Source organism: Artemia sp. Qi Xiang Cuo, chromosome 20 (assembly GCF_049724085.1).
Source record: "Artemia sp. Qi Xiang Cuo chromosome 20, ASM4972408v1, whole genome shotgun sequence".
Taxonomy (NCBI): Eukaryota; Metazoa; Arthropoda; class Branchiopoda; order Anostraca; family Artemiidae; genus Artemia; species Artemia sp. Qi Xiang Cuo.
The window spans coordinates 34,405,753-34,428,021 of NC_142813.1; the positions used below are offsets into that span (position 1 = coordinate 34,405,753).

A 22,269-nucleotide genomic window follows, 5' to 3' on the forward strand; every position below is an offset into this window, starting at 1 on the left:
TTTCGGAGTTTTTCTTTCATAGATCAAGTTCTAAGTATTATCAGAGATCCACCGGTCTTTGTGTTTCTTTTTATGTCCAATTACTTCCTTTGCAACATCATTGAAAGTGCTTCTGATGCTACTCTATATAGTGTCCACGTCTCCCTCTCCTTCACCAAGATGTCTAAGAGCCTCAAACCTGTTGTGGATACTCAAAAAGAATTTCCTCCTAACTTCTGGTTCAGCAAGCTTATCAGAGTCATATAGGGGCATCAAGGGGTCTGTCTTCTTTTTCGGGGTCTTTGGTTTGAGCGTAATCTTAGATACAGGGACTGTGTTCTGATCCAGCGTCAGCTCCTCTCAGCATCCTTACGTCCTGGAGACTTGATCGCCATTTCCTGTTTATAAGAAAGTGATCTGATTTCTCGTTGTGCCGTCAGGGGAGGTCCAAGTGGACTTGTGGATATTCTTGTGACGAAACTGTGTTCCGTCACAACGATCAAAAATGATCAGGAGATCATTTTTGGAAGCGAAGTCTATAAGTAGGGCTCCATTTTCATTTCGGTCGCCAAGACCATGTGGGCCAAGGGCTTCTCGGCAGTAGCATCTATCGTTGCCTACTTTGGTGTTGAAGTCTCTGGCCAAAAAAAAACATGTCATGACGCGGTATATCCTTGGAGATTGAGTTAAGAGTGTCATAGAAACGCTCTTGACCACCTCTTCAGCATCATTCGTTGGTGCATAACAGGCGACTACAGTCACTTAATTTAATTTTCAACCTGCCTAAGACCATAGGCGGGTGTGCCTTGTTTGTTTCTTAATTTCATGCAATCTATGGATGGATGATAGATAGACTTATCTATCAACAAATGAAATGACATCATTTGTATACAATCCTAAAAAGGGCTTATCCCATATTTGCCTCTCAATCACTTGGACTATCTGTTTTTGCCTTACCTACAATTAGCCATGTCTTGATGCCTGTAAAATACTTGATTTTAATTCTGATGGATGATAGATAGACTCATCTATCAACAAATGAATAACATCATTCTTAAACAATCCTAAAAAAGGCTTATCCCAGATTTGCCTCTCAATCACTCGGACTATCTGTCTTGGCTTTTTCTACAATTACCCATGTCTTGATACCTATTGCAAAATACTTGATTTTAATTCAACCAAGTCCCTGGAACCTCGCAAATATTACTCTCTACCATTGACAAGAGTCCAGCTGATGAGGGATTTTGCTGCCTTTCGGGACATTAACGTTGCTACTCCTGCTTCTCGTTTTTTTTTTCGGGTCCACCGTAGATTACTGTTTGGCCATTATCGAGTGTTTCTTCGCCAAAACCGGTCCATCTCACTTCTGGCAGTGCTACTATGTCAAGATTATAGGCAGCTACTTCTTGCAGGACCTGCTTGGTTTTGGTGAGCTGGCACATTGTCCGTACATTCCAAAAACCAAATCTAAGAGGCCTTTCCGTGTCCATAAAATCAGCCCGGGGCGATTCCTTGTCGACATCTGAGTGTTTTTTGTTTTTTTTTCTCTTCATCGATGTTTCAATCGCTGATTGGTTTTGACGGTAGAGGGACGCAAATTCTCTGCCTAACCGTCCTGCTTTTTCCAGGCTTGGGACTGGCTGCACTTTTGTACAGGCGGGTAGTAAGGACTATTAATGCAAAATAGACCTGTCCAATCTCTTCTAATCTAACATTGCGACGGTGACACAGCAGCAACTAGTGCCCTGGATGAATCTTTCCCATCATCCAACCAGATTCTTAATTATTTCTGGATGAAGCGTCGTTATAAGGGGGTTTCCACAAAATCAAATTGAGTCTTTTCTTTGGAATCTTGGTTTTCAAGTGGATACTTTTGCTGGCTTTTGCAAATGTTTTGACTTTTTATCTTATTTTACGATCTTAGCCAAGTCTCCCTTAATGTCTAGTTCTTTTCCATGCTCTCTATCCGTCCATCATTGCATATGTTTATCAAATACGTTTCATGATTTATTGCATTCGTTAGTATCGAGTAAAAAAAAACGAACATTTGATTTTTGATTTGTTAAACTGCTTTTGTTACCAGCTTTTATTCTGCTCGATACAAGGTAGCCTAGAAAAGTTTCTGTTTTGTTGTTTTTATTATGGAAGTTTTCTTCTGTACAGGCTGCGCAATTAAGGTATCAAAAAGGAAGGTTTGGTATATAGGATTTTATAAATGTAAAATTATTGCAGCTTTTTCTTAAAGGTAAGATTACATAATGGTTAAAACCATGCGGTTTCGAATAAATTGCTCAGTTTAGCGCATGGATTCGAGCCAGAAAAAAGTCTAGCAATGCGTAAAAAAAGTTGCGGTTTTGAATGAGTTTACGGATGCAGTAAGTCGAATCAATGAGCTTACTAAATTTTGCTACCAATTTTGGAAGGATGGTGATTCATTTAACAAAAGATCTGAAGCTGACTTTGTCGGGGTCTTTTAACACAGAACTCTGTAGCCACATCTCCAAAAGTGGCCCATTTTTCAAATCAGTGTACTCTGAGACTGCGAAAGCTGTCAAATCAGCAGCTTGTTGGTGGATGGTTTTTTTTTCTGCGAAGTTGGTGCTTACGGGAGTGGCTGTAAAATCTCAACAATTTTTGTTACCGTTGCCTCCTGCAATAGACTCTGGTCACGCTATGGGCTTGTACAGACCCACCGTAGAAAACACATCAAGTATGAAACAGCGAAAAAAAATTCTAATGGTCCGTTAGTCACTCCATAGCCAAAAAATGTTCATCGCCGTGCAGCTTCAAAAATGCCTGGAAATCGACTTGAAAGGCTGGAAGGGATGTTCACGCTGCCATCATGTCTTTCTATCAATAGTTCACTGCCACGTGATAGTGGAGATGGTCTGGTGGAAGATGATCTGCCAGACATAGTGTTTGAAGATGCACCAGATGAGGAGGAGGAGCAGGATCTGCAGCAGCTCTAGCTTATCTCTTATTATCTCTTATAAAGAATTGGTTGAAGCCTAAAGTGCAATTTTTTATAATTTTCCCCCCGTGTAAATGGAGTATCTTTAAATGAAGTATCAATCTGTTAGAGAAGAGGGAACATTTTCTTTCAAATTCATGAGTATTTGAAACTTACCACTTATGTGGTAACTTACGGTAACTTACCAATGTTACCGGTAACTTATCCGGTAAGAGTAATTTTCAAAGCTTACCGGTAAATCTTGCACACTACTTTACAGCGATAACCTGATGTCAGCTCAATCAAAGCAGATCATCAAGGCTCAAAGCAGCATCAATTTTGGTGTGATTTAGGTATCAGCTGTAAAATATAGATGCAAATTTACAACCCTCTCACCAAAATCATGGTTCTTCTTTACGGGGCTGATATCTCAATTGCTGTTGCTACTGTCTGTATTGCTATGGAGGTGGCCTAGAAAAATCTACACAGACAAATTAAAGGGATGAAAAAGCATGATTTTGTCTCCATGGCCCAACTACCACCATTTGCTTATAAGATTTTCTCAACTCTATCAGCTTGCTTGTGAACTCTGTATGGTTTCTTCGCAAAGTCTGGATTTCAGTAAAAACAGCCACCTAAATACTTTTTGTATTTGATTCTTTATCACAATGTGGGAATAACTTTTGCGAAAGATGTCGCTCCAGAAAAGGGATAGCCTCGATCAGTTCCTCTTAATGTTTTGTAGGGGACTAGAAACACCTGTAATTACCGTGATTGTTCGTACTGCAAACGAAGTGTTGCACCTAACTCTGGGCTGAAACATTACTCCTCGTTGGATATTTAAAAACCTCTGCTAAATTACGTTAAAAAATACAAAATTACGATATGTCAATCTGTGACATATTCTTCAGTTACGGTGCTTTGAAGTTACGGTGCTACATAAAGAGAGACTAATCAAACCTTTTTGCAACTTTGCACTTATATTTTCTTTTCTAGGTACTCTATGTCTAGGTACTTATATTTTCTATGTACTTTTCTATATATTGACTGTTTTATTTCTTATTTCCAGAGAGTTTGCAAATGTAAAAGGTGGTCCTCAGCCTGGTGCAATGTTACCTATTGGTGCTGTGGGAGGTTTAAGTGTTACCGGATGTTTGTCAGATTTCTCTGTTTCTGTCTTCCATCCTTATGGTGGAAGGAAAGGTAATGATTATTTTGCCCATTTATGGGAATTTTCTAAAACATTTAGACAGGCAATCTTTATGTTGATTTATACTTGTTTTTTTTTTTTTTTTGCTTTTTTTTCTTCTTTTGCTACTGAGCATCAGGTGTAGTATATTCAATACGTGTTCTGTTCTTTATATATAATGTAACTAAAAGTATTTTTTAGGTATTAGCTAAGCGATCTTTTGCTACGCCGAACATCCTCACTAAAATGAGCAAGCTGGAAAAATTGATTCCTCCATCTTTCAGAATATAATTAAATTCTCGAGATGAATGTACATTTTGTTCTTGATTATACTTCATGTCTCCCTTTTCCATGTGCAGAAGGGCTTAGAGAATGAATTTCTTGATACCAAACCTTTTGCCTCCGTGTTTTAAAGGGATAAAAGGGGGGTATTTTTCTGAATAGGCCGGCTGTTACGATTTGTTAGACTACTCCAATGCCAATTTTTGTTGCTTTGCTCTCTTAAAGACTCTGTTTTTTTAATGTAAAGCCTTTTGAATAAATACATCTTCTTTAAAGGAAATCTTAAACACTTATATCTGTTAGATTTTACTTGCATAAGTGAGTTTGGAATGAAATCATGATGATGAAAAAATGTATTTAGAAAAGTAAACTTTTGAGGAAATAGTAATATTTCGTTTCCATGGATTCACAACTTTTACAGATTTGCACATATTAACTGTACATTCCTACATTTTTTAAGATAAAAAGAAAGTTTTAGTGTAGTTCCTTTTTTTCTTTTTTATTTTGCTTATAATTGTCCTTAAAACCTGTTAATAGTCTCTGAAGTCTGGAAAATTACAACTTTTAGTTTGACCTTGAGTCAGACAAGTTTGATCTTGACAAGTTTGACCTTCTGTCTTCAGTTTGATCTTGACCTTGTGCCTTGAGGCTTCTTGTGTGCCCCGTTCCTAGAAACTAAAATTTGAAGATGGAATATTAGCCTCTTTACGATTTTCTCTTAGCACCGGCCTAGTAGTGAATGCCTGTAATAAATGTTGTAAAATACTATCTCTTATTGCAAAATATCATTGTATTACAATTAGTTTTATGTTGCTTTTAGAATATATTACTGTAATGTTATGTTGCTATTAACTTTGTTGTTATACAATATTATTATTATCAATCTTTCATTATTATCATTTGCTATTATTATGTTTCAATTATACGCTAGACTTGAAATTCTGTATCCGCGAGGACAAGGGTTGGAGTCCTGGTGCTGCTGGTTATTTGGTTGTAAACGGAGATCAATGGCGTGACTCTGTGATCTCAGCCAGAGTTGAACCAGCTCTAAATGAGCACCTGGAGAAACTTGGCTAAGGTAAACAGGAAGGATGCGCAAAAGAGCAGGATGGCTGGCCCCTAACCCCCCGTTGGACTTCCTGGCTGAAGTCCCATGAAACGGAAATCAACACCGCTGGTAGGGACTATCAAGTCCAATGCCGTTAAATGTAGTAATCCAAATAATTCTCGTTTTTCTTATCTCGTTCCAGGCTAATCAAGAGCCTTCCAGTGTTTGTCTTTCCTCTTATGGGCTATTTAGTAGGATTAGAACAGGAGGACTGAACCTTGCCCAGGAATGTATACCAAAACACTAAAATCTAGTAAAAAAAAATCTGTTGCAGAAGGTATGGCTGAGATGAGTGTCAATTTTTAAACTTTATCTACTTAGTCGAGGCACCAACTCTATGCATGCCCTCTGTGGGACAATCTCTTGGAGCGGGAAATCCCCAAGGTAACCCTGGTTTCTCGTCATAATTCCTTTCAACTGATAACGACTGTTAATGATGAAGATGATGTATTCGATATTAGTTTTCTGGGCTGTCATTGTCTTCTGGTGATTCCTTGTCCCTGAAATACTTTGTATTTCATTCGATACGATTTGGTTTTCTGCCTATTTGCTAAGGCATTTTACCATTAAAAATAATTTTCAAGGTCTCTTTGAACTTTCTCAATTCTATGAATCTTTTCTTCAGTCATGCTATAATGACAAATGGCACACGGCTATTCCAATAAAAGTTGAACAAAGGATATGAAAATACGGAAAATATGACTTATTGGGCATCTCGTTTTTAAAAGAAGCTGAAGATGAGTAAGTGATAGGAAAAGAATTAGGAAGAAATACAATTAAACTCTGTCATTGAAGTTTGCTTTCATCCAATAGATGAGTTTTACCTTAGGATACTCTCATCTTTGTCTTTGAAGATCAAGGCTAATTTTTTTGCGTGAAAACAACTTATAATTTTACTTATTAAGCCTCTAAATAATAATGTCTGTTATTAATACCTCTAATAATGGAACTACTTTTTTAGGTCCTTTAAAGCAAAGAGATGGCAATGCTGCTCCTTCAACTCCAGCTGGTGATGACACAGCCAGTAGCTCATCTGAAAATGAGCGTAAAGACTCTTTAAGCGTGAACGTGGAGTTTGTCAAATTTGCTTTATCACGTTCAAGGAAGGTTGAATATGTCGATGCTGCTAATCCTGAAGCTGGAACAAAAGTTATTATTCGCTTTTCAAGTGAGTTTACTTTGTCAACTCTTTTGTGCTATTCCAAAATGAGAAAATGGCTGTTTGGACCTTCAAGCGTAAAAAAAAACATACTAGGGCTGAATAAGATATTCTGATTCTACGAATACTAAGATTCAGTTAATATTGATTTCCAGAATTTGAGATTGTTCGTGATTGAGCTGGGGTTTCAGCTGACATCTAGATCAGATCTACCGAAACTGTAGTTAAATTGGTCTCATCCATAGAATAATTGTATATAAGAGTGAGTTTTTTCTGTCTTCGTAATGCTTTTTTTCTAATAAAACCACCAGGTAGTATACCAAATGGTAAATGGGATTAACCAAAATTAAAAGAAATGGGGTCAAATTAATTTAGCTACTTGATTCAATCAATTAAATTAAAATCCTATTAAATAAACTTATTGGATTAATGTATAAATCAGTCTCAAGGAGATCAATACATAATCGCCTAAGCCTCTAGTATTTAAAGGCATACTTTTCATGGGAGGATCCAGAGAACAATAGGGAGGTTGTCTTAACCAAGGAAAATGGCATTACCGGATAATGACACCAATTTTTAATTAATAGAAACTCGACCAGCTTCCTTCTCTTGTATTTGTATATGGTTAACCTATGTTCAGATCTAAGAATGAAGAATCATAGTATTTGTGACGGTTCTGATTGGCTAACATCCTTAAACCCTTAAATTTGCTTACTAGTGTAAGGTAATACAAGGAGTTTTCAGTGGACTGAATGCTGATGTTAGCAATTTTCATAGTGAATGGGGTTTCAACTGTCCTCATGCCTTACCGTATTGAAATAAAAATACTTATGAACTCTTGCCAGCGGATTAAGAAAGAGTATCCGTACAAGGCTTATTCAAAATGTTTAGAGAAGATATAAAAAGTTCGCCAAAAACGACGTTTTGATGCATCCTTTGTTTTAAACTGCATTTCCTTCCTATAAATCTGAATTTTATACATTTTGAAAAGCTTTAAATTAAAAACTTCGAACCTTCCTATTTGAAGTAAATCTGAACGTTTTGCACTTTTAATCAATAAAAGACAACGGATAAAAAGTCCAACTAGGCAGTACAAAAAAATCGCATAAAAATGTCTAGTTATCATATCTCTCATGAGAAAGGGGGGGGTGAGGAGGAACTATACAAATCAATTCATGTGTCAATATTCAACCGCTATAAGATTAGTATATTGGTTATTTCAGTTGAAATTCCTGTGAAAATGATGCTAGACTCGTAAATAAAAATAACGTGTACCATTTGACTTATTTTTAATGCACTGAACAACTAGTTTGCTTTTGAAATATTGGGATTTTTTGTCAATTTATTACAAATATAGAGTTATGAATTATTGGTTAATACCAAAGGTTCCAATCATTGATGACGGGCGTCGTTTTACCAAAGTTGATCTTTTTTCAATTGAAGCGCAATAGAAGCCACGCAGGAATTTTTGCTATGTAGTAGAAGGGAAGAGATAAAAAGAGAGTGAATAGGTAAATTGTGTAAAAATTAAGAGGGTTGTCATAAAATTAATTATGTTGTGGTGATTGAAGTGATGAAAGTCAGGTTAAAAAATTGTTCTGTTTTTATTTCAGCAATCATTGACATAGGATCTGCGTCTTTCAAATATGATATGCGGAGACTTCCTGAAATTCTGGCTTTCCCAAAAGCCTGGTATAGAAGAAGTATAGTCAGACGAGTTTTTCTTGGTGACTCAATAAAAACAGAGGATGCAGAAGAAACAATTTCTACTAAAGAGTAAGTTACTTTTCTTTATTTATATCCCATATATCGTGGTGGGTTGAGTTGGGACCGTCTCTTTACACATTGACAGATTAGCTGTTTATAGTATTGCAGTCATCCGCTTGCTTTGAGAGTTTCAGGAAGTCATTAACAAAATTTTCTCCATCTCCTTCTTGGTCTGCCAGGACAGTGGCTGCCGTGCACTCTACCTTCAAAAACGACTTTTATCAGTCGGAAATTCTCCATCGGCTTCTGAACGTAGCTGCAGTAATTGTCGTAGATATTTATGATAACGTTGGTTTAGTTTTTGGGTGCATCATATGCCATATCACGCTTTACCTTACAAGATCACAGGGCTGCTTGAAATCAATAAATAATTGAAGAGTTTCCCTTTCGGACTCAAGATACCTTTCTGTAAGCTGTCTCACTACAAAATCAGGTTCCTAGTAGATCGTCCAGGGCAGAAACCAGCCTCATCATCACTGATGATGCAGTCTGAAATGGCTCTGATTCGGTTTAAGAGAATACTTGTTAGGATTTAACATGGGTGGCTAGTGAGGCTAAGGGGTCTGTAATTTTTGTAGTAGGGGACTTTGGGAGATTTTGACACTACCAGAAGACCTCGATATTAGATCCTATATATTATATTGATCCGATATAGATATAGATATTGATCCAATTGATTTTAGCTTGATTTTAGGGTTTTAAATTCAGGTTTTCATACGCTAAGAGGCATGGTGCTGCCTAGGTAAAGACCCATACGCTTTCAGTGTATTAGGCTGTTTTTTACCATCTTTAAGTGGAAGGGATCGTCGTAAAAACTTTGGTTGGGGCTCATTCGACCGAAAGTTTTAAGTTCTAGTGTCCTATTCAAGAGTCGAAAGTGATTGGAGGGCACACAACTCCCCTCTCATGCCCTGTTCTCGTACCCGTTGGCCCCCTTAACACCCGAAAGACATCTGTTGAAAAGTTTGAGATATCTATTTTATTTCAGAATAGTCAAAAGGTCTAGTGAATGTCTATCCCCTTCCCCCTCCTCCAACCCGAAGATGTGAAGTCCCCTTGCCCTCCAATCCAAATATTATGTTCGGGAAAGGGATACGAGCAATAAAAGCTTTTTGTCTTCGAAATATTGGTTCGCCCGAAGAAGGACCAACAATTTTTGTTGGCCGCTTGGAACTTTCATAAGTAAGCTACTGAGTCAAAGGAACAGATAAACTGAATATATACAGATAAACTGAAAGTTTTTCTCTCGAAGATGAAATCAAAACTTCTTTATTTCTAATAAGCAAGGAGTTGTAATACTTTTAATCAGTCCAGTTACTTGAATGTCCTTGATCATTCCGGGTAAAATTACTAAAAGATTGGAAATAGGCAAAAATGGAGCATAAAACTTCGTCTCTCCATCGCTTTATCGATATGTACGGCCCGAAAATAGGCCCATTTTCCGTATTTGATAGAGTTGTAAATTAAAAGGCATATAGACAGGGCCAGGTAGACCTCAATGAAAATAAGTATGTTTGAAGATTGGTTGCATTTAAGGTTGGTTTAAGAGAATACTTGTTAGTATTTAACCTGGGTGGCTAGTGAGGCTAAGGGGTCTGTAATTTTTGCAGTAGGGGACTTTGGGAGATTTTGACACTACCAGGAAACCTCGATATTAGATCCTATATATTATATTGATCCGATATAGATATTGATCCAATTGATTTTAGCTTGATTTTAGGGTTTGATTTTAGGCCTTTTAGGCCTAGGCCTAGACTCTATCTTTATGGTCAAAAGATCTAATAAGTATGTCTTTGAGGATAACTTTAACCCCCACAGCCTTCAGGGGAGAGGACACAGCTTCATTATTTTAAAAGATTAATAGGGCTAGATAAAAAGTTTAATAGCATTGTTACAAAGGGTGACCTGGGTCACATGGGTCGTGAGGCTAGTGAGGCTAAGGAGTCTGTAATTTTTGCAAGTTTTTGGGCCAATCTTATGGAACGGTACCACCGCTTTTGCCCGTTCTTTTGGGAAATGAAGTTCGATGTGTAGCCGCAGTGTAGCTGCATTTTTATCGAAGATTGTTTCAAAAGGGAGCAGTAAGGGACTTTGGGAGATTTTGACACTACCAGAGGAGCTCGATATTAGATCCTTTCCAGGCGGTCCTTCTGGTCCGAAGTCAGGCCGTAATGCCAAACGGGATAAGCATATTCTACCAACTGTAAGAAAAATACGCAATAGGTGGGGGTTTGGGACACCATGACGAGCAAGGAGTTGTAGAAAAAGGATACCTTTCTCTTCTATCTCAAAGTATCCTTTCTCTTCTGTCTCTAAATGTCTGTTTCTGTTTCTATCTCTAAATATCGAGCTCATTAGATATCTAAATATCTAACAAAGAGTTCGTTATCCCTACAGAACTCGATTAGTCCCTCACCTTGTTCATTCCGTCTTCCGAGCCCGAATCTTAGATAGGTTTGAAGTCTTGTTGAATTTACGCACAAGGACAGATCCGTTGGTTATCCCTACAGCCTGTATAAAGAGTTTATTGAGCAACAGGTTGCTCTTATCCAGTATTTGATATAAAACATGTTTGACGACGGAAATATTACAAATGACCTTGTTTTGTCGACATTACAAAGCCAGTTGAGAAAGCGACACCTTGCATTCATGGACTACTCTCTTGGCTTCTCCAACGAATTCAGCACAGTTTTCAATGTAAGTTCCCATTTCTTCGCTCCCTGAAGGCAATTTTCAGCAATCTGGTGAATTATTTTGCGTCTAACTTCTTGGAAGGGGCTAGATTTGCAGTGTTAATTTGTTCACTAAACTGGATTCCCACCTTTCAAGGGAGCACCTGTCTTTAAACTAGACTTATGTTTTAATAGCTACGACGAATTATAAACAAGAACTTGAATATGGTAGAGAGTCAAGTGATAATTTTGATCTCTTTTACTAGTCTTGGGAAAATACTATGTAGTCCTGCAAAAGTTGACCAAAGACCGGTTCAAGTTTGAATACGAAATTTACGACATTTTGGCTTTGAAGTTAAAATCCCTAACGCTGCTATTTGTGATGATTTCTTTTCTGACAGAAAGGTATTCTCTTCAGAAAATGGACTTGGACACAACTGTAAAATGAACACAGACAATAATTGATGTCACGGAGCTTCGTTTGGGAGGTACCACTGTCAGACCCCTCAGCTGAACAGTCATGGAAGAAGATGCTTAGGCTCACAGTGGCGAAATCACAGTGGCTCACAGTGGCGAAATTCTCCACATTCGGAAGTGAATTTTGCTGATCATCTCGTTACCTTTTATAACTGTTCCAACTGAGCAGTTCGCTCAGCCTCCTTAAATTGGTCAAAACAGATCTCCGAAACAGTTTCGAGACTGTCACCTTAGTCTACCTTATTCTAGTCAGCTACTGGTTGAATAATTAAGATAAAATTTCATCAACTGTCAGCATACCGAAAGCTATCGGTGGCTACAAGATGCGAGCAAACGCTACGAGCTATGAAGTGCTGTGATACTTCTTTTAACTTTTGTATGCATTCTCGCTATTGTAAAAGAGGCTTTACGTTATCATTACTGGAATTAAAAATAGCGATTTCATGCTATGCTATGCTTTTCATGTAAGTTCTATGGGAAGCTTAGGGAAGAAAATATTCTCTTTTGTTTCTAGGTATAAAAATGGCGACAAGTCAGACCAAAACACGAGGGATTTTAGGGAAAATGGGTATAAAAATGTGGAGAATTGAAATTGATAAGTGGGCACATTGGGCATGTGGCTCTTTACTATTAGCTACGCAAGAGCGTTGCCACTGATGAACTAAAAGATATTGATATTAAATCTGTCTGATTACTTTGTGAAAATATAAGTATCAAAAACGGAAACATATGATTGATTAGAAATCAAAAAAGGAAAAGAATAGCAGATGGACCTTGGAATCATCTTTGTATTTATTGACAATAAGGATAGACTCCTGCAAATACCTTAAACATTCTGTTTTCCCCAGTTTCTCTATATTCTGTAGTAAATTTAATGAATTTTTATTTTGATGTGTCTTTCAGCCCGTCAGTTACAATATTTCTTTTGGGCCGCACCTTTAAACCGTCACGACGCTTGAAATGGAATGTAACACAAAGCACAAGAAGGGAGTCAAAACGAAGCCCTTGTGTGAAAACGAAGCTCGACAAATGTCGGCAAAGGGAATTTACCATTGATATTAATCTCTCGCCAAAAAAAACTAATTCTATATCTTTCAGGGAATCAGAAGAGTCACAAAATGCTGGTAGTCGTCAGGCGTGGCTATGTCCAAAATCTGCTGAAAGCTTGCTGTCCAAAACAGGTAAAAGAAAAAAATATAATTTTACGGAACCTTATATAGATTAAAATGTTTCATTTCTTGGATACCATAGGATTTTTTTTGTCATTTGAAACTGATTTTCTATCCCTTTTTCCTTGAAATTTTCCATATTCGTAAAAATTGAGATTAGGAAAGACAAATGCAGTTAGAAGGTGTGATCCCTAATTATAACTTAAAAAACTGTTTCTATGAGTCCCCCTGGAAAATTCTCTCCCCCCCCCAGAAAACTTCCCCCGGAAAATTCTCCCCCAGACGATTTCCCCCCATTTTCTCCCTGGATAATTTTGGATGGTCATTAGAAGGGAAATTGAAAGTTCTACTCACCGTTTTAAGTCAGAGGCAATGCTATGGCGTTGCCTCTAGTAAATAGCTATAAGGCTTCACTGTATTATTATTTATTTATTTATCTTTTTTCAGGAAGCACATCATATGGAAAGGATGGTCGTATAAACTTTGGAAGGGGCTCATTCGATTGCAAACTAAAATTTCTAGTGTCCATTTTAAGAGTCAAAAGTTATTGGAGGGCAAACAGACCCCCCCCCCCCCTTCGCCACGTCGTCTTTTCCCAAGACACATCCGATCGAAATTTTGAGACAGTCATTTTGTCAAGGTCACATAACCGTACCTCTGGGGTTGTTAACACCCCTTCCAGCCCACAGAGTGAGGGCTGTAAGTTATGCAAGTTGCCCATTGTTAATATATAAGGTTTTTATGAAAGGGGTGGTCGTATAAATTTTGGAGGTGGCTCATTCAGTTCAAAATTGAAAGTTCTAGTGGCCTTTTAAGATACAAAAGTGATTGGAGGGCAACCAACCCCCCTCCTCTTAAACTCCCTCCTCCCAATACATCCGATCAATTTTTGATTGTCATTTCGTTCAAACTAGTCAAAAAGTCTAATACTTTTGCCTCCACGGATACCATCCCCTCCACAGCCCCGGGGTAAGGATTGTAAATTGTGTAATCTGCCCAATTGTTTACATACAGGTTTTGTAATTAGGAAAAGGGCGAATCTAAAAATACCAAGGATATTACTTTGGAAACTTTTGAGTTTCCAAAATAATACCATTGAAACAAAGTAGACCATGGTGAAACTTGGTTTAACTTAAGGGGTATTTTAAACTGGATTAAAAGGCACTATGTGCATCAAGTTTATCAAAAAGGTGAATCTGCAATATTTTAAGAACGGCTTTGAGTATTAAGTTGAAAATTTCAAGACATGTTGAGGGGGATGTTTTAAAGTGATTTGAGGGCTGCTAGTCCCCCTCCCATTCTCTCTTTAGCTGCCTTGTCTCCAAAAACATTCGATCAAAATTTTTAAATACCCATCTTGTTCAAAATAGTCTAAAGGTCAAATAACTATGTCTGTGGGGATGGTATAACACTCCACTGCTTTGGAGAGGAATGCCGAACACAGTCAAAACATGCTATATGCATGCTAGTTATCAAAAGGGTGTTTCATCAATATCTAAGGAACGGCTGACTGTATTAAGGTGAAACTTACAGGGTATGTTGAAGTGATTGGAGGGCTTCAAGGCTCCGCCCCCTTTGCCCTTTTTAGATGCATTCTACCCTCAACACTGATTAAAACTTTGATAGGTGATTTTTTTTCAAAACAGGCAAAAGGTCTAGTAACTATGCCTCCGGGGATGCAATGCCCCTAAAGCCCCCAGGGCAAGGATTGTAAATATACAATTTATCGTTTTTTAATTACGGAATTTATCGTTAGGAAAGGGGGGAATGTTTGATTCTGAGTGTGTTTTTATTCATGATCATTCTTTCTAAAAAAAAAATACAAAATTCCAAACATTTGTAGATGAGTGCTTGAAACCTCTACAACAGGGCTCTCTGATTATTTGGTGGGTAGGGAGGAGGTAGATACCTCAAAGGGTGCATTTTAATGCCAAAACAACCTTTCTCTCTTTGAGCCTTCAATTAAATGCAGAATTAGTTCTAAGGAAGGGGAAGGGGGTTGGAGGTAGTAATTGATATTTAATCTCTCTTGATTTCTGGGAATATTTATGGTATACGCTATTATTATGAAAGTAAAGAGTAACATTAAACCCCAAATGAGCAGAATTTGTTCCGTTTAGGAGGGGAATGCCCTTTCCTCATCCCCAACCTCCCCCTTATGTTCGTGGAAACTTTGGGGACACTCATTTGATCGGAAATTGAGTTTGTAGTCCTTTTTTTATTATTCGAAAGTGATTGGAGACCAACCAGCCCCTGTCCTAAAACCATTTTTTATATCTGGTCCTTTTGTTATCCCTTAGTACATCTGATCGACACTTTGAGGTATTTATTTTGTACTTTCTCTGTGGCTGCTCAATTTTGCATATGGGGGAATTTTTTGGAGGGAGGGGGAGAAACGCCGGCTCCATGAAAAACTATAACCGAAAGACGAATACAAACGTTTCTGTCTTTTACCACCGGCTAGGAAGCATAAGAGATAATTCAATTTGTAGCTGCTCGACCCAGGCATGTTCAAAACATTCTTTAGCTGGTGAAAATTTGAAAAAAAGCGTTTCAGGACGTTTTAAGCTTAATTGCACTATCAGAACCAAGTTTTAGGGGTAGAATTTGGTAGTGAAAAAGGACATATTTTGAAGCACTTTGCGTTTGTAAACTGCTTCATATAAAATGCAGTCATAAACACTATATATACTTATATATTTGAGAAAATTTTTTGGGGTCTCCGATTTCAACTTTTGTGTTCCTTTCGCTGCTATTATTGTAACTCTTTTGAAGGTTCGTATTGGTTTCAGTCAAGACATTCAAGCTTTATTTAAGATTAAATAATAAAAAAACAAGTTTTTTTAACTGAAAGTAAGGAGTGACATTAAATCTTAAAACGAACAAAAATTATTCCGTATATCAAAGGGGCTGTCCCCTCCTCAACTCCTCGCTCTTTACGCTAAACTTTTTTAATGTTTTAAAAAATAAAGCTGTGAGACACAGTCAAACTTTAGCTTAAAGAGCGAGGTGTTGAGGAGGGGACAGCCCCTTTCATATATGGAATAATTTCTGTTCGTTTTAAGTTTTAATGTCGGTCCCTAATTTCAGTTAAAAAAACTTGTTTTTTTTATTTAATTTTTGAACGTTTTTGAATTAATACAGGTTTTGATTTTGGCTCACCGCACATGAATAATTAAAACAAAATTTGCATATTAATTTACTTTTTTTTGGCTAAATGGCTTTCTCGAAAGTTGTTTATCTTTATTTACGAACGTTTTTATTGGTAATAAATATACGTAATTTACGAATTAACTTACGTAACGAACTTCTATATTCATATATTTTTAATACGTATATGAGGGATTTCGCCCCCTAGTCAATATCTCCCTCTTTACGCTAAAGTTCGAATTTTGTTCCAATTATTTAAAAATGACCCTTAATCACAAAGGCAGTTAATTAGAATAAATAGCTCTTATGAAAATGCTAAAAAATCTTTGGCTTAAAGAGTGAGGTATTGACTAGGGGGTGAAACCATCATATACGTAATAATTTCTGTTCGTTTTAAGTTTTGATGTTGCTCCTTACTTTCAGTTGAAAAGACTTGTTTTGTTTCTTTTATTTGATTTCTGATCTTTTTTTTAAATAATGCTGGGAAATCGGGCACCTCCTTCATAGCAATGTCCCTTCCCCCATGAAAACTTCCTCTATGGAAAGATCCTACCACATAACCCTCGACCCCCTCCCCCCACTAACAGAAAAAATCCCCTTTGAAAACCTCTGTATACTTCCCAATATCCAATACTATATGTAAACAGTGGGTAAAGTTCATAATTTTCGGCCCTCTCCCCAGAGACTTTGGGGGATTAAGTCATCCTAAAAGACATAGTTATTTTATTTTTGACCATGCTGAACATAATGGCTATATCAAAATTTTGATCGGGTGACTTTGGAAAAAAATGAGCGTGGGAGGGGGCCTAGTTGCTCTCCATTTTTTGTCGCTTAAAAAGGGCACTAGAACTTTTAATTTCCGTTCGAATGAGCCCTTTCACGATATTCTAGGACCACTGGGTCAATACGATCACCCCTGGGGAAAAAAAGAAAAACAAACAAACACGCATCCGTGATCTCTCTTCTGGCAAAAAATACAAAATTCCACAGTTTTACAGATAGGAGCTTGAAACTTCTACAGTAGGGTTCTCTAATATGCTGAATCTGATGATGTGATTTTCATTAAAGTTCTATAATTTTAAAATTTTATCAGGCGCGTAACTTTTGATTGGTAGGACTAATCTTGATGAAACTTATATATTTAAAATCAGCATTAAAATCTGATTCTTTTGGTTTATCTATTGGTATGAAAATTCTGTTTTTTAGAGTTTCGGTTACTATTGACCCGGGTCGCTCCTTACTTACAGTTTGTTACCACGAACTGTTTGATTAAGATGTTTTGCAGGCTCAGGGTTCCCTGATAAACTTCATGGATGTGAATAAGCACTGTAGAATCTTAGTCAGTTGGAAAAAGCCCCAGAGTTTTCAGGCAATAATATTCTGGAACAAATTTTGGTAGTTTTACCTCAAGAACTAAAACAGGACTTGTATGTTGAACTCGAAAATGCGCTGTATCTTACACCTTTGTTGTGGAATAATTTTTTGTAGAATAATTTTTTATCTTATTTTCTTGTAAAATTTGAGATTTATTATTTGTCTAGGAGTTGAAGTTTAATTTTATTGCTTTGTAAAATTTACTTTACAAAACTTTTTTTGGGAAGAACTTCGAATTTTCATCTTTCGTGCCAAATTTCTTTTATAAGTTTATTTGTCTCATTTCAGAAAGTTTATTCAGAGGGAGTTGGGGTGGTAGGAAAATATCATTGCAATTCTATCTTATGAATAAAGACAAAAATAATGACAAGGAAATCATGGGTCATCAAGATAGGTATCTACAAACAAACTTTCTCTTCCACCCCCCCTCCGTTCACCACTTCGAAAAATCCAGGATTTGTCATTGTACTTTAAGTTCCGTGTAGTCACATTTTATTTGTCTTTATTTAAATTTTATTTGATTGCAGTATTTAATATTTGTTTTAGTGAGTGAGCCAAAAAGCAGTGGAAGCAGTCGTCGACACAAAAATGTCCAAATATCTCAATGGGAAACTGTCGTGGTGTACGCCATTAATTTTCAGAAGCTAATCGTTCATATGAACATGGGCAATGTTATGGGAAATATATTGTAAGAATTTTTCTCTTTTCGGTCATTATTAATATTTTATGTGATTTTGTGCCATTAATAATAGGATTTATCTGAATTGTTGTGCAACACGAGGCTCATGGTTTATGGGTTAAAGACTGTACGAGAAGATGATATATAATGGTAAGGCCAAACTTTCCTAAACTTATGCAGATGCAGATGATTTAGGATAAGATAAGATAAGATATTTATTTCAAAAAATGACTATCTCAAGCCCCGAAGGTCTGAATTCGCATTTCGGGGTCATATAATAAAAAAACATAGAATAGCACAACAACTAAAAAACTGGCTAAACAGTGCCAAAAACAACAATATCAGAAAGGCAAAGCCATTCATTAGTCTAAAAAACAAAAAGTGTCAAATGTAAGAAAGTTAAAAAGGCACAAACTAAAACAAAACCACAAAAAAAAATTGAAATAAAAATAGCGTTAAAAAGGTTTAAAAGAGACTATATAAAAAGGGGAGGGAACGGAAGAACCAAACGGACACAAGCATGGGTATCACCAGTACAAAAAAAAAAAAAAAAAAAAAAAAACTAGTGGTTTTATTTGATCAGTAATGAAGGGGACAAAGGTTTTTTCATATCTGGAGGTTAAACAGCGAATGGAGGACATGATAGGGATGGGTTCAGAAACAGTACGTGGCAGGCGGTGTCTGGATGGGGAGTGTCTTTAGGGGAAAATGTTTTCCGTGCGAGGGTTTATTATTGCGTTTTTTTGCAAAACGGAGGCACAGCGTTCCTCTTCTGAGCTCAAGAGTTTCCAGCTTGGCCTTTTTTAGAAGGAGTGAATATGGTACCAAAGTTTCTTTAAAAATTATTCTTAGGACTCTTTTTTGGATAGATTCAATTTTATCTGATTCATCACGGGAGATGCCAGGATGCCAAACTGGACAAGCATATTCAAGATGCGGGCGGACATAGGAAGTATAAATTCTTAAAGAATGGGATGAGGGGACGTTAAATTTATTCAAGAACTTAAGGAGAGACATGGACGCATTAGCTCTACGGACAATATCTTTCACGTGGATATCCCACTTTAAATTAGAGGAAATTGTAACCCCAAGTAATTTAAAGAAAGACACACAAATATCTGGGCGGAAGGAATTAAAGAAAGTGGGCGCAGATTTTAAAAAATGTTTCGTCATTATATTTGATTTTGGGGAATTCACTTTCATGTTTAGCCTCATAGCTTCATCTGAAATGTCGTATAGGATTTCAAGGGGATCATTTTTAATATTCCTGTGACATGCATCGAGGATCGACAAGTCATCCACGTATTTTCACCTTTGGGGGAAGTCCTTACCAATATCGTTAATCATGACTAGAAATAAAAGTGGTCCCAATAAGGTTCCTTGAGGAATTCCACAATATATAGGGAGGGGTTTAGAGAAAATATTTTTGTATTTAACAACTTGAGATCTATTTGAAAGAAACGATATAACAATATTTACTAACAGAGGATCAAGTTTAAAGTTAATCAGTAGTGAACGAATTAGGGTGGTGTGGTCAACCAGGTCAAAAGCTTTTTGGAAATCAACTAAGACAAGGTTCAGCCAGACATTTGGTTTATCAAGGTTACTTACGATGGTATGCATTAAGGGCACAAGGTAATGGGTGGTGGAAGTTTTCTTTAAGTTACCAAACTGTCAGGTGTAAATAGGTGGAACAATTTTATCCCTAAATCAGTTACTGAGGACACCTTCATAAAGTTTGGAAAAAACAGAAGTGAGCATAATGGGGTTAATATTGGTGAAGGTCAGACTGGTACATTTTTTAGAGACAGGTGTTATAAAACCTTGTTTGACTGATTTGAACTGATTTGAGTGTTGTAGATAAAAATATTAGCGTAATGAACGAGTTTTTAACATCTTGAGAGTTCAGGTCGCAGGAACACTGTTGAGAATTAATTTTAAGAAGACTGATTTTGCTTAGACTAGGAATAAATGAGATTGAATAGGTTATGTCAGGTAAGGAGAAACTTGATCCAGTAATAGCTTCACTTACATTGATAGTATTATTAGTAAAGATGGTAGATGCAGTGAAGATCTAAAAAGCAGAATAACCAATACGCATGGTATTGTTTAGAAATTGAAAAAAGTTCATAACAATAGAAACAAGTCTTTGACCTAATATTACAATATTGGAAGCCTCAGTAATGACAGTGGTCAGTCATAGCTCTGAAACGAAACATGGGGACTTTGAATGGCCCGAGGACTTTGAATATGTTGAATATCTCCAGGGGTAATTTCAAAGGATAGTTTTGAGTACTCCTGTTACTTATCGTATATCAAGCAATAAGTCTTAAACTTGCATTCAAAGGGTCAACATCAGTATTGGATATTATAAGGACATTAATAATTCAGTAAGTTGTAGTGAACAAAATAACATTTCGCAATAGGGATTAGTGACGTACAATCCTGACATACTTATATAATGTCGATACCTGGTTAGTGAGGATATTTATATAAAAACTGATAATTATTGGCTTGGATATGGACTTTGATTTTGGACATACAATTGAAAATATTGCTCGCGCTAACGAAATATAACAAGCTCGAATTTGGACTTTTATCAGTTAAATGGATGAATGCAGCAATGCTGATCTTGTGTGGAATCCGTTATTGAACTATATTTCCCGATCATTAGCGAGTGGTTTGAAAACAGATGTTTATGTTAATATAGCGGTAGAGTTCTTAACCCGTGAGTCTATTCTTGAAGCAAAGAAAATACTGTGGACTTTCTACGAGAGATTGGGATACGATGACAGAATGCGAACAGCTAACATGAATTCTGAAAATGTGCTAGATTTAGCAAAGACTGTCTATCGGTGTTCTAAAGATAAGAAAACTTTGCCGAAATTTGTCATTAATCAGCCTGAGGAAGTACCCCAGTGTGCCGATGCAGTTGGTGTATGTATCACAACTAAAGTAAACCAGATGTGTAGAAAGCTAGATAGCGTCACGAAACAGACAAAACAGGCGTCGATAGCATGGCCAACTATTACTTTGAAACAGCCTTCTACTCCTTTACCCTTCTCAATCGTAGGGAAAAACCCTCCCAAGTCCCTTGAAAAGTCAGATGCCCGTAAGGACTTTATTCTGTCAACATGTGGAAAGCTAAGTGATGATATAGTTGAGTTGAAGAAAAAAAAAGACAATTGAAAAGTACTGGTCAAGTCAAAGGACTCGGCTGAAAGGATTGCAGATATCATGAAAATAGAAAATATTTCACTAGAAACCAGCGTAAAATCGAAGAGGTTTTCTGGAATTGTGCGATTTGTTCCAGAGGAGTTTGAGGCGGTAGATGTAGCTAATCTGATCCCAACATGTCAAAAAGCTGAACAGATCGGTAAGTCCCGGACATTCATAGACATAGACATAGACATAGACATAGGTTTATTAAGATCGAACAGCGTAGCCATGGCTAATTTATGTCGTCTTTACAACAATATGAAAAAAAAAAAAATACAAATAACACTATAAAAACACTAAGACGTGAATTCAAATAACACTAAGTCTTGTTGTATGCTTCTACGAAAAAGGGGACAAACGTGTTTTGTAGCGGTTGGTCCTGCAGACAGGGGGTTGTAGCTTCGACTGGGATCTGGTTCTTTGGTTAACAGGAGCATCAGGTGGGAGGATCAGTCTGTGATGGGGCGAAGATATCAGTGACTTGCCGAGGGACAGGATCAGGGATAATCGTCTGTCGCTTAGAGATTCAAGGTTCAGTTCTTGCAAGAGTTTGTTGTTGTCGTCACTTCTGTTACCAACGATTATGTTAACAGCTTGTTTCTGCAAAGATTCAAGGTCATCGCAAAGGTAGTGGGTGCTCTGGACAAAAGGTCCCCAGACAGCGACGGCATATTCGAGTAGAGGTCTCACATACGTAAGATAGGCATTTTTTTGGCTTTGAGTGTCGCAGCCAAACCTGCGCATCAGGATTAGGGTCTGAAGTGATGCATTGCCAGCCTTAATAACCTTCTCCACGTGTTCGGTGAATGTGCAGTCCATCGATAATGTGACTCCGAGGATTTTTGCAGATGGAACAACAGGGAAAGGGACTTGCGGGAATTCCAGATCACGTTTTAAGGGGCAAAACCTGAGGATCATTGATTTATCTGCATTCAGTGTCAACTTGTAACGTTCACAGTCCTCAGAGAAGGATGGCAGAAGGGTCTCGCTGAACTGACGTTCGATTACACCTTCTCTGACGAGGTATTTGAGGACAAATGATAAATCGTCGACGAATTTGAGTCGCTCTTCGAAATTCTGAAGGAGGAAGTTGAT

The 22,269-nt window shown here is 37.2% G+C and overlaps 1 protein-coding gene across 1 annotated transcript in view; it reads left to right on the forward strand.

The window, feature by feature from the left end:
• tweek (transmembrane protein KIAA1109 homolog tweek) overlaps positions 1-22,269 on the forward strand; it is a 371,152-nt gene that overhangs the window by 264,424 nt on the left and 84,459 nt on the right. Inside the window, exons 45-49 of the mRNA XM_089106227.1 lie at positions 3,999-4,132; positions 6,470-6,676; positions 8,281-8,443; positions 12,682-12,764; positions 17,823-17,964. Of these exons, the coding sequence (XP_088962353.1) occupies positions 3,999-4,132; positions 6,470-6,676; positions 8,281-8,443; positions 12,682-12,764; positions 17,823-17,964 (729 nt within the window). The remainder of the gene's footprint in view (positions 1-3,998; positions 4,133-6,469; positions 6,677-8,280; positions 8,444-12,681; positions 12,765-17,822; positions 17,965-22,269) is intronic.